Source organism: Lithobates pipiens, unplaced genomic scaffold, assembly GCF_037356315.1.
Source record: "Lithobates pipiens isolate NorthernLeopardFrog02 unplaced genomic scaffold, aLitPip1_a1.2 Scaffold_8, whole genome shotgun sequence".
Classification (NCBI taxonomy): Eukaryota; Metazoa; Chordata; class Amphibia; order Anura; family Ranidae; genus Lithobates; species Lithobates pipiens.
The window spans coordinates 654143418-654156259 of NW_027507903.1; the positions used below are offsets into that span (position 1 = coordinate 654143418).

The following is a 12842-nucleotide window of genomic DNA, read 5'->3' on the forward strand; positions in this document are numbered from 1 at the left end:
TTGATTGTGGCAATTTTGATGGTGGCAGTATGAAGGGGAAATTTTGAGGGGGGGCAATATGATGGGGCAGTTTTGATTGTGGTAGTATGATGGGGCAATTTTGATGCTGGCAGTATGATGGGGGAGTTTTGATGGGGGTAATTTGATGGGGCAATTTGATTGGGGCAATAGGATGAGGCAATTTTGATTATAGCAATTTTGATGGTGGCAGTATGATGGGGCAATTTTGATGGGGAAATATAATGGTGGCAGTATGATTGGGCAATTTTAAACTCAGCAATATGATGGGGCAATTTGATGGGGGCTAAATGATGGAGCTGTAGGATGGGGCAATTTTGGTGGTGGTAGTATAATGGGGAAATTTTGATGGGGCAATATGATGGGGCAATTTTTATGGTGGCAGTATAAAGGAGTCATTTTGATGTGGGCAATATGATGGGGAAAATTTAATGGGGCAGTAGGATGGGGCACTTTTGATGGGGCAGTTTTTATGGGGCAATAGAATGGGGCAATTTTGGTGGTGTCAGTATGATGGGGCAGTTTTGATGGGGATAATGTGATGGGGCAGTATCTGCAAAAGGTAATTACTTTAAAGAGCTCTAGAGTTTGTTAGGATCCTCACTTTATGGAGGTGGGTGGAATTTAGCCATAAGCCAATCAACCCTGGGGGGTGTTCCCTGCGCAGCCCACAAACCGGTCCTGTGTTCTGAAGGAACCAGAGACAAATGGACCATGAATGGTTCTGATGGATGAGGATTGGTAACACCGGCATGTCAGTCTGATCCCAACAAGACCAATCAGTGCTTGTCTGGTGTGATCAGACCCCATAGAACCATTCTGGGGGTTTCTCCTGGATTCTATCCTCACTACACATACAATGTTATGTGTACATGTACCCCAACATGTCTACAATCAGGGGCAATTATTTCCATCTCTCTGCAACTCATATTTTATTTTGTATGAGAGATAAAATAGATTCCTCTGATCTCTGATATAAATCAATGTCTGGCAGACAGTTCGGGGTCTTCTCCCTGTATCGGCCTCGTCCCCTGCTGGGCTTGTAGATGAAATGACTAGGACTTCTCTTTGAGGCTCAGTGAGGTGACACTTTTGTATCTACAAGGATGGGGGGATTTTATTGGCATCTAGGGGTCACTTCTGGTCTAGAAACTCGCTCTGTCCTTCCAGATTCTAATTGAGGACCATCTGTCTATGATTGGTCACTGAATGAAGAGAATACAGAGTCCTGTGCATCTTCTGGTCTGTTTCAGGTCTGAATTCAGCCTAGAATTCTGGGAGAAATTGGACCTGAAATGGTGAATGGAGATGCACCGGACCCCCTGCTGTGAGCCGTTGTGACCTCCAGTGTGACCCCAGCCAAAGTCTGATCTCTGATAGTCAGTGGAGGGGGAGGGGATGAAAGCCAATAACAGCGAGTGACCTGAAGGACTATGATGGGAACTCCGGCCAATCACAGGTCTGTCTTTGTATAACTTTCATCTAGGTGACATGTCTGGATCCCTCACATAGAAGATTTATACCAGAATCCTGCAGAATATTATATCATTTATAGGATAATTCTCACTTCAGGTGCTGCAGAGTACAGCCAGGATCTCTGAGCCCCTCACATAGAAGTTTCATTCCAGAGTCTTCCAGATTATTCCATGATAAATCCAGTGTGATGAGGGATTGATTATTGATAAGAATGGATCGGAGATCATCACAGCCGGAGGAAGTCACATCACATCTAATCAACCTGCAGAGACAAATCCAGACACATGATATTATATTATAAGATGAATATGAGGAATTATTCCCATTTAGTGAAAAGTAACATAACATCACTAGAGCGGAATATCAGGATATACAGAATGTTATACAGAGGAAAGATCTTGTTATTAGGGAAGCTGATAAAGGTGAAGCTGTTGTAGTACTTATGTCTACACAGTATAAAGAGGGGGCACTGTGACAGCTCAGTCTACCCCCTTATGTACCCGGTTATTAAGCAGGACCTCACACAGTGTCTCATACAGGGGCTTCTGAAATTGATAGATAAAAGGAAAGGATCTGGGGGGTTTATGAAATAAAACAGCAGAATTTCTTTTGGTGGATACCCCAGTGACCCCAATATTCCATCACCTTCCTAAAGTCCACCAATCAGGAGTTCCCATTGAAGGTCACCGGATTGTGACAGGAAAAGGATCCCTTATAGAGAATGTAGGGGGGAGGGGTGGATATACATTTCCAGCCTTTAGAGCTCAGACTTCTGGGATATATTAGAGATACAAGTACTATATTGGTGGATATTCCACATTTACAATGGGATTCTACATTCACATGGGGGACACTTCACATTAACCCTTTCATGACTAAGCCTATTTTTGGCATTTGGTGTTTTCAAGTTAAAATCCATATTTTTTGCTAGAAAATTACTTGGAACCCCCAAACATTATATATATTTTTTTAACAGAGACTCTAGAGAATAAAACGGCGAGTGTTGCAATATTTTATGTCACACGGTATTTGCGCAGCAGTGTTTTAAATGCAACTTTTTGGGAAAAGGGACACTTGAATAAAAAAAAAAAAACAGTAAAATGATCCCATTTTTTTGCATAATGTGAAAGATAATGTTACGCCGAGTAAATAGATACCAAACATGTCACACTTTATAATTGCACGCACTTGTGGATTGACGACAAAATACGGTACCTAAAAATCTCAATAGGCGACGCTTTAAACATTTTTTACGGTTACCAGGTTAGTGTTACAGAGGAGGTCTAGTGCTAGAATTATTGCTCTAGCTCTGACGATCGTGGCGATACCTCACATGTGTGATTTGAACACCGTTTACATATGCGGGTGCGACTTCCGTATGCGTTTTCTTTGCTTCGCAAGCTCGCGGGGAAGGCGGGCGCTTTAAAAAAATTATTTTATTTTTTTATTTATTTTATTTATTTTAAAATGACTAAATTGTTTTAAAAAAAAAATTGATCACTTTTATTGCTGTCACAAGGAATGTAAACATCCCTTGTGACAGTAATAGGCGGTGACAGGTACTCTTTATGGAGGGATCAGGGGTCTAAAAGACCCCCCACCCCTCCTTTACACTTCAATGTATTCAGATCGCCGAAAACTGCGATTCTGAATACCGGATATTTTTTTAAAACCGGCACCATTGGCAGCCGAGTAAACGGGAAGTGACGTCATGACGTCGCTTCCTTGTTTACTATGAGGAGACTGGAATGACGCCGATTACGGCTTCGTTCCAGTTCCTCCCCAGGGGCCGGAGGCATCGCACCAGGAATCGGTGCTCCTGATCGAGCGGGAGCACCGGTAACAGCGGTGGGAGGGGGGACGTCCCCTCCCGCTCCTCCGGCATAACAGCCGAGCGGCTTTTAGCCGCATCGGTTGTTATGGCTGGATAGCCAATCGCCTGCTGAAAAAAACGGTACCAGGATGATGCCTGCAGGTGCGGGCATCATCCCGGTATACCCCCCGGAAGCTGAGTATGCACATGTGCGTACGCTCGGCGGGAAAGGGTTAAAGCACTTTATTCTTCCATCCCCCATTCTTTAGTGTCTCCAGCAATCAGATTTCAACTCCATAGATATAGATCATATACTAGGATGTTACAGGAATTATTACAGAGGATGTAAAGGATAAAGGTTTTTTTATCTTAACTACTTCAGCCCCGAAAGGATTTACCCCCTTTAACCACCTCAATACAGTGCACTTACACCCCCTTCCTGACCAGACCAATTTTCAGCTTTCAGCGCTCTCACAGTTTGAATGACAATTACTCAGTCATGCAACACTGTACCCATATGAAACTTGCGTCCTTTTTTCCATACAAATAGAGCTTTGTTTTAGTGGTATTTAATCACTAGTAGGCTTTTTATTTTTTGTGCTATAAATAAAATAAAAACGTAAATTTTGTGAAAAAAATGCCTTTTTCTTTGTTTGTCATACATTTTTGCTAATTAGTAATTTTTCTTCATACATTTTGGCCAAAATTTATACTGCTACATATCTTTGGTAAAAAATAACCCACATTAGGGCCGGTTCACACAGCGAGGCGAGGCGAGGCGACACGGCTCGCCTCGCCTCGCTCCCGCAAGTCGCCCCCGTTCTGTACAATGGAACCGTTCTGAGAGGAGCGACTCGAGTCGCTCCGACTCAGAAAAAAGGTTCCTGTACTACTTCGGGGCGACTTCGGGGGCGACTTGCATTGACTTCTATACAGAAGTCCTCTGCAAGTCGCCGCTGAGATCCCCGCAGGTCGCGGCGAGGCAAGTCGGAGACGCCTCGCCGCACCTCGCTGTGTGAACCGGCCCTTAGTGTATATTAGTTGGTCTTTGTGGAAGTTATAGAGTCTACAAACTATGGTGCCAATCACTGAAAATTGATCACATCTGATCAGGCCTATCTCATTTCTTGAGTCAGGAAAGTACAAATACCCCCCAAATGACCCCTTTTTACAAAGAAGACATTCCAAGGTATTAAGTAAGTAGCATGGTGAGTTTTTTTAAGTTGTCATTTTTTCCCACAATTCTTTGCAATATGAAGATTTTTTTTATTATTATTATTTTTTACAAAATTGTCATATTATCAGGTTATTTCTCACACACAGCATATGCATACAACAAATTACACCCCAAAATACATTCTGCTACTCTTCCCGAGTACGGTAATACCACATGTGTGAGACTTTTACACAGCCTGGCCACATACAGAGCACCAACATTGATGTAGTACCTTCAGACGTTCTACGAGCAAAAATGACGCATCTCATTTCTCAACCACCTATTACACTTTTGAAGGCCCTGGAGTACCAGGACAATGGAATTTCCCATAAAATGACCCAATTTTGGAAAGCAAACACCCCAACGTATAATCTGTGAGGCATAATGAGTCTTTTGAACGGTTCATTTTTTTCCAGAAGTTTTTGGAATATGTGGAAAAAAATGAAAACGCATTTTTTTTTTTACACAAAGTTGTCAATTTATAAGATATTTCTAACACATAGCATGTATATAGCAAAAATTACACCCCAAAACACATTCTGCTACTCCTCCCGAGTATGGCGATACCACATATGTAGGACTTTTACACAGCCTGTTTACATAGAGAGGCCGAACATTGAAGTAGTACGTTCAGGCATTCTAGGAGCATAAATGACACATCTCATTTCATTCCTACCTATCACACTTTTGAAGGTCCTGGACCACCAGGACAGTGAAATTACCCACAAAATGACCCCATTTTGGAAAGCAAACACCCCAACGTATATTCTATGAGGCATGGGCGGCAAATAGGTACTCGGGTACTCTGATGGGCTGCAGATAGGTACTCTGGTACTCTGATGGCCTGGTGACAGGTACTCGGGTACTCTGATGGCCTGGTGACAGGTACTCGGGTACTCTGATGGCCTGGTGACAGGTACTCGGGTACTCTGATGGCCTGGTGACTGGTACTCGGGCACTCAGATGTAGTGATGGACGAACTTCCGACGGGATGTTTCGCGAACGCGGACCGCGAACGCGGCCGATAGTTTGCGAAACGGAAAGTTCGGGGCGGGCCCCATTGACTTCAATGGGAGGCGAACTTCGCAAACCTTTAGGTCAAATTTGCAGCCACAAAATAATTATTAGCTGGGCAAACATGTTCCCACCACATGGTCAATGACATAATACATGTATGAGGTGAATTTGGGATCGATAACTACAAGCATTCTTTTTTTATATGGGAAATTGTTCTGACAATTCAGGACTGTGGAGCGCATGAAAGCAATGGAGGAGACGGAAGGTCAGGGACCAGGGTAGGCAAAGAAGAGGGTGCAGGAGATGATCACCAGCAGCGTGACATACAGCAATGACACCTGCACCGTGATAGAGTCATCTGACAACAGCACCGTGATAGAGGGCACTGACATCAGCAGCGTGACATAAAGCATTAACACCAGCACCGTGACATACAGCATTGACAGCAACACCGTGATAGAGAGCACTGACATCAGCAGCGTGACATAAATCACTCACACCAGCACCGTGCTATACAGCACTGACAGCAGCACCGTGATATACAGCACTGACAGCAGCAGCGTGACATTAAGCACTCACACCAGCACCGTGATATACAGCACTGACAGCAGCACCGTGATATAGAGCACTGACATCAGCAGCGTGACATAAATCACTCACACCAGCACCGTGATATACAGCACTGACAGCAGCACCGTGATATACAGCACTGACAGCAGCAGCGTGACATTAAGCACTCACACCAGCACCGTGATATACAGCACTGACAGCAGCACCGTGATAGAGAGCACTGACATCAGAAGCGTGACATTAAGCACTGACATCAGCACCGTGATATACAGCACTGACAGCAGCACCGTGATAGAGAGCACTGACATCAGAAGTGTGACATTAAGCACTGACATCAGCACCGTGATATACAGCACTGACAGCAGCACCGTGATAGAGAGCACTGACATCAGAAGCGTGATCCCCTCATAATAAGAACCCCCAGGAGTAAGTCAGCACAGGACAGGGATGGTGTGATCCCCTCATAATAAGCAGGCCCAGGAGTAAATCAGCACAGGACAGGGATGGTGTGATCCCCTCATAACAAGAACCCCCAGGAGGAAGTCAGCACAGCACAGGGATGGTGTGATCCCCTCATAATAAGAACCCCCAGGAGAAAGTCAGCACAGGGATGGTGTGATCCCCTCATAATAAGAACCCCCAGGAGTAAGTCAGCACAGGACAGGGATGGTGTGATCCCCTCATAATAAGCAGGCCCAGGAGTAAATCAGCACAGGACAGGGACGGTGTGCTTTTTTGGGACAAGGAAGTGAGCCAAATGAAGAAAGAAGGTATGTGTGCTTGATTAAAAAAATTGTTTATAGACATATACATGGTCTACTGGTCACATGTGTTGAATTCCTCCGAGATCCATGATTCATTCATTTTTAGAAATGTGAGGTAGTTAACACTGTCGTGAGCTAGGCGAGTACGCTTATCGGTCACGATCCCCCCTGCTGCGCTGAACGTCCTTTCGGACAGGACACTGGATGAGGGGCAAGCCAACAGTTCGATTGCAAATTGGGCAAGCTCTGGCCAGAGGTCAAGCCTGCCCACCCAGTAGTCCAGGGGTTCATCACTCCATAGAGCGTCCACATCGGCCGTTAACCCGATGTAGTCGGACACCTGGCGGTCTAGGCGTTCCCTGATGCTGGATCCGGATGACACCTGTCGATGGGTCGGCTGAAAGAATGACCTCATATCCGAAGTCACCAACACATCTTCAAACCGGCCTCTTCTTGCAGGCGCTGTTGGATTGGTATCCGCAACTCCTTCTCTGGGAGTGGGAATTGCTCCTCTGCCAGCGCTCGCAAAAGCAGAATGCAGCATTTCTCGAAGCAAGGCCTGGAAGTTCTGCATTCTGACAGCCCTCTGCGACGGCGGTAACATTTCCGCCATTTTGTGTTTGTACCGGGGGTCTAAGTACGTTGCCACCCAGTACTGGTCCTTGACCCTTATGCTTTTTATACGGGGGTCCCTATTAAAACACTGAAGCATGAAGGCCCCCATTTGCACTAAAGTGGAAGCGGTGTGGTGGCCTGGCTCCTGCTCATCATCCAGGATAATGTCGTCCTCTTCATTCTCCTCTCCCCATCCACGCACAACAGGGATCCCAGAAAGGTTTAAAGCATGCTCTTCTTGCTCCTCCTCATCTGCCCCGGCACCATCGTCCTCTGACTCCTCATCAGACTCCTGTTGTTGACTTGTCTCAGATAGAGTAGCCCCCCCTGGGAATTCATCCAGCATTGCGACTTCCTCATCGTCCCGCTCCTGCTCCTCCACAGCCTGATCAATGACACGACGCAATGCACGCTCCATAAAGAAGGCATAAGGTACCATGTCACTGATGGCGCCATGGCTGCGACTGACCAGTTTGGTGATCTCCTCAAATGGCCGCAGAAGTCTGCATGTGTCGCGCTTGAGCAGCCACTGGCGCGGTGAAAAAAAACCCAGCTCCCCAGAACCGTTTCTTTCGCAGAGTTCATACAGGTAGATGTTAACTGCACGTTTCTGCTGGAGCAGCCTATCAAGCATATAGAAGGTTGAGTTCCATCGCGTCGGGCAATCGCAAATAAGACGTCTGACCGGCAGATGGTGTCGCCGCTGAATGTCAGCAAGGCGAGCCATGGCCGTGTAAGATCTTCTGAAATGGGCTGAGATTTTCCTTGCCTGCCGCAAGATGTCCTGGACCCCAGGGTATTTGACAAGGAATTGCTGCACGACCAAGTTTAAGACGTGTGCCATGTATGGCACGTGCGTGATTTTGCCCTGTTTCAATGCGCTAAGCAGATTGGCACTGTTGTCACACACCACTTTACCAACTGTCAAATTGAGCGGTGTTAGCCACTGATCTGCCTGTGAACGCAAAGCTGAAAGGAGTGCCGGGCCAGTGTGGCTCTTGGCTTCCAGGCACAACAGACGCAGCACGGCATGGCAACGTCTCACCTGGCATGTGGAATAGGTTCTGGGGAGCTTGGGCGGTGCAGCAGAAGAGACGCTAGCAGCGGAAAAGGAGGAGGCAGCTGAGGAGGAGAGGGAGGAGGATGGAGTAGGAGGAGGAGGAGAAGAAGAGTCAGGCCTGCATGCAATCCGTGGCGGTAAAACCAAATCTACGCGGGTGCCACGGGTTACATGCTTGACGGCCGTCAGAAGGTTCACCCAGTGGGCAGTAAAAGTGATATACCTTCCCTGCCCGTGTTTGCTAGACCACGTGTCTGTGGTCAGATGTATCTTGGCACCAACACTGTGTGCCAGAGATACATTCACTTGCCGCTGAACATGGCCATATAGCTCTGGGATTCCCTTCTCTGAGAAATACTTCCTTCCTGGGACCTTCCATTGTGGAGTTCCAATGGCCACAAATTTGCGAAAGGCCTCCGAGTCCACCAGTTTATATGGCAGTAGTTGGCGGGCTATGAGTTCTGACAAGCCAGCCGTCAATCGTTGGGCAAGAGGGTTATCCGGCGTCATCATTTTTTTACGCTCGAACATTAGGCCCACGGAAGCCTGCCTTTTTGCAGAAAAATGTGAGCTTGGCGTGATGGAAGGTGGAGTGGAGGACAATTGTGAGGAGAGAGGAGAAGGAGAAGTAGAAGACAAGGCTGGACGATGAGAGCCTGCAGTGTGGCTTTGTGTGTTACGTTGCTCCCACTCGGCTCGGTGATGGCTGCCCATGTGCCTTCTTAAGGCGGTCGTCCCTAGGTGAGTGTTGGGCTTACCGCGACTAATGCGTTGACTGCAAAGATTGCAGATGGCACTGCTATTGTCAGCAGCGGACACGTTAAAAAAAGCCCACACTGCGGAGCCATGTGCCGGTGTCCTGGGAGCGCCAGATGTGACCGTACATAGTCGATGACTCGCTCCTGATACATTTGCAGTCTGCTTTGTCCCTCCTGTGCAATGTAAGTTAGTCCTGCTTCTCCTCCCTATCTGCTGGTCCATATCTCCCTCTGAACTCCCCTCCTCTTCCTCTCTTGTGGGCACCCACGTGACATCACTAGACACGTCATCATCAACGTCACCTTCCCCACCGCTATAAGTAGAGATCTCGGAGTAGGCAGCAACACCGGGGACCAACCTCCTCCTTGGGCTGATCTGGGTACTGTCGTCAGACTGCTGAGTAGCGGTTGTTGCTACCTTCTCTTCCTGATCCAATACGAAGAGTGGCTGCGCATCAGAAATGTCCTCTTGATATGGATCGGAAAATAATTCCTGTGACTCAAGCGGGAGGTATGTGGTGGTGGTGGTGGTGTTGTTGGTGGTAGTGTCTTTGGGGGTGCACATAGCAGAGAGTGAAGAAGAGGGTGCAGATCGAGAGGATGAGGAGGGTGCAGAAGAGTAAGGCTGAGTGAGCCACTCAACCAAGTCTGGTGCGTCCTTTAAAGTAATTGAACGCACCTTCTGCAACTTCCCACTTTGGCTCAAGGCTGTTGCTCCTGCCCTACCCCTACCACCCCTGCGGAAGGGCCTGCCTCTTCCTCTGCCTGTCATTTTTTAAATGACCCTGTGACAAAACTCTTAGTCCCTATACCGATGAAGGACTGCTGCAGTATAGGGCAGCGGTCAGCAGTGGTGCACCTCAACCCTATCTATTGTGGACCAATAGCGGTCCTTACAGAACAGCAGACTGTACCTCACTCAACCCTATGTACTGTAGCACCCTTCACCAATTACCAGTCCTTATAAGGACCTTTGTGGACCAAGTAGGTTGTGTGTGACTGATTAGCAGACTGTACGTCAGTCCCTATACCAATGAAGGACTGCTGCAGTATAGGGCAGCGGTCAGCAGTGGTGCACGTCAACCCTATCTATTGTGGACCGATACCAGTCCTTACAGAACGGCAGACTGTACCTCACTCAACCCTATGTACTGTAGCACCCTTCACCAAGTTACCAGTCCTTATAAGGACCTTTGTGGACCAAGTAGGTTGTGTGTGACTGAATAGCAGACTGTACGTCAGTCCCTATACCAATGAAGGACTGCTGCAGTATAGGGCAGCGGTCAGCAGTGGTGCACGTCAACCCTATCTATTGTGGACCGATACCAGTCCTTACAGAACGACAGACTGTACCTCACTCAACCCTATGTACTGTAGCACCCTTTACCAAGTTACCAGTCCTTATAAGGACCTTTGTGGACCAAGTAGGTTGTGTGTGACTGAATAGCAGACTGTACGTCAGTCCCTATACCAATGAAGGACTGCTGCAGTATAGGGCAGCGGTCAGCAGTGGTGCACGTCATCCCTATCTATTGTGGACCGATACCAGTCCTTACAGAATGGCAGACTGTACCTCACTCAACCCTATGTACTGTAGCACCCTTCACCAAGTTACCAGTCCTTATAAGAACCTTTGTGGACCAAGTAGGTTGTGTGTGACTGAATAGCAGACTGTACGTCAGTCCCTATACCAATGAAGGACTGCTGCAGTATAGGGCAGCGGTCAGCAGTGGTGCACGTCAACCCTATCTATTGTGGACCTATACCAGTCCTTACAGAATGGCAGACTGTACCTCACTCAACCCTATGTACTGTAGCACCCTTCACCAAGTTACCAGTCCTTATAAGGACCTTTGTGGACCAAGTAGGTTGTGTGTGACTGATTAGCAGACTGTACGTCAGTCCCTATACCAATGAAGGACTGCTGCAGTATAGGGCAGCGGTCAGCAGTGGTGCACGTCAACCCTATCTATTGTGAACCGATACCAGTCCTTACAGAACGGCAGACTGTACCTCACTCAACTCTATGTACTGTAGCACCCTAGACAGACCAAGTTACCAGTCCTGATAAAGAGCTTTGTGGAACAAGTGAGTTGTGAATGATTAGCAGACTGCAGCAGAAGGGCAGCAGTCAAGTATAATATTCTTTCTATATTTGGAAGAAAGAATATTATACGTGTACAAGCCTATTACCGTACCACTGATACCAGTCCTGAAAAGAACCTTTGTGGAACTAATAGTAACAGCAACTGTTTAAACTGACCCTCACTGCCTGACACACTGCTTCCTTCCTGTCCCTATACAAACTGGCAAAACAGAGGAGACTGGAACAATTACTGGTCACTCGAATAGCACTTTTGTGGACCTGATAGTAACAGCTAATGATGATGATGATGATGATGATGATGATGATGACTAATCTGGCTGTCCCTAAAATAGCAGCAGACACAGCACTCTGTTCCTTTCTCTAAACTGACAAAAGACACTCAGGCTGCTGCAAGAATCAGTAGCACAGCAAACCTATATACACCTAACACCTATACCAGTCCTGAAAAGAACTTTTGTGTACCAAATAGCTAGTGGTTTATCTCTCCCTGCTCCAAACAGCAACCTTTCCCTATAGTGACAGAAGAAAGAATGTAAAATGGCCGCCGGATCAGGTGTATTTATAAGTTAGGGGGAATGTCCAAGTGTCCATATGCTGTCATGTCTCAATTGGCTGTCCTGTACCCCATGATGGATGTGTCATCAGGTCAAAGTTCCTTTACACAGTAAAAACACGGCAGTCCGCCGGGCGAACGGCGCAAATAGTCTGCCGAACTGGCAGACCGCGAACAGCCGAAATTCGCTGCGAAACGACCACCGGGCGAACTGTTCGGCCATCACTACTCAGATGGGCTGTGACAGGTACTCGGGCACTCAGATGGGCTGTGACAGGTACTCGGGCACTCAGATGGGCTGTGACAGGTACTCGGGCACTCAGATGGGCTGTGACAGGTACTCTGATGGACTGTGAGTGACAGGTACTATGAGGGGTGGTGACAGGTCCTCTTTATTGGGAAGGGGCAATCAGTGTGATTGGTGTACACTGTAGGCGGTAACGAGATGTTACCGCAATCTCCTCCTCACACATGATCGGTGTGTGAGGAGGAGAACCCGGTAACATCTTGTTACCGCGTTTTTTTTACATTTTAGTGATCGGCTGTGAAAGGATTACAGCCGATCACATGGGTAAACAGCCAGCCAATGACCAGCATTGGTGACGAGCAGTGTTCCCGGGGAACACACCGCCACCGACGTGCACACGCAGCACGGTTGCGCGCATGCGCCATGCACAGTGGGGGTGTGACCATCTGTGATCGGCCGTGACTTCATCACGGCTGATCACGTGGTAAACAGCCATAACCAATGGCTGTTCACCCCCTTCGGTGGCGAGCATTGTCTCTGTGACACGCCGACACCGAAGAAACAGGAATGTGCATGCACGATTGTGCGCATTCCCTGTTTAAATGGGAGGCCGACATATGACGCCCTC

The 12842-nt window shown here is 47.5% G+C and overlaps 1 protein-coding gene across 2 annotated transcripts in view; it reads right to left on the reverse strand.

The window, feature by feature from the left end:
• LOC143961722 (NACHT, LRR and PYD domains-containing protein 12-like) overlaps positions 1–12842 on the reverse strand; it is a 164480-nt gene that overhangs the window by 38433 nt on the left and 113205 nt on the right. For both annotated transcript variants that reach the window (XM_077471051.1, XM_077471052.1), the window contains exon 8: positions 1586–1756. In XM_077471051.1, coding sequence (XP_077327177.1) covers positions 1586–1756 — 171 coding nt within the window. The remainder of the gene's footprint in view (positions 1–1585; positions 1757–12842) is intronic.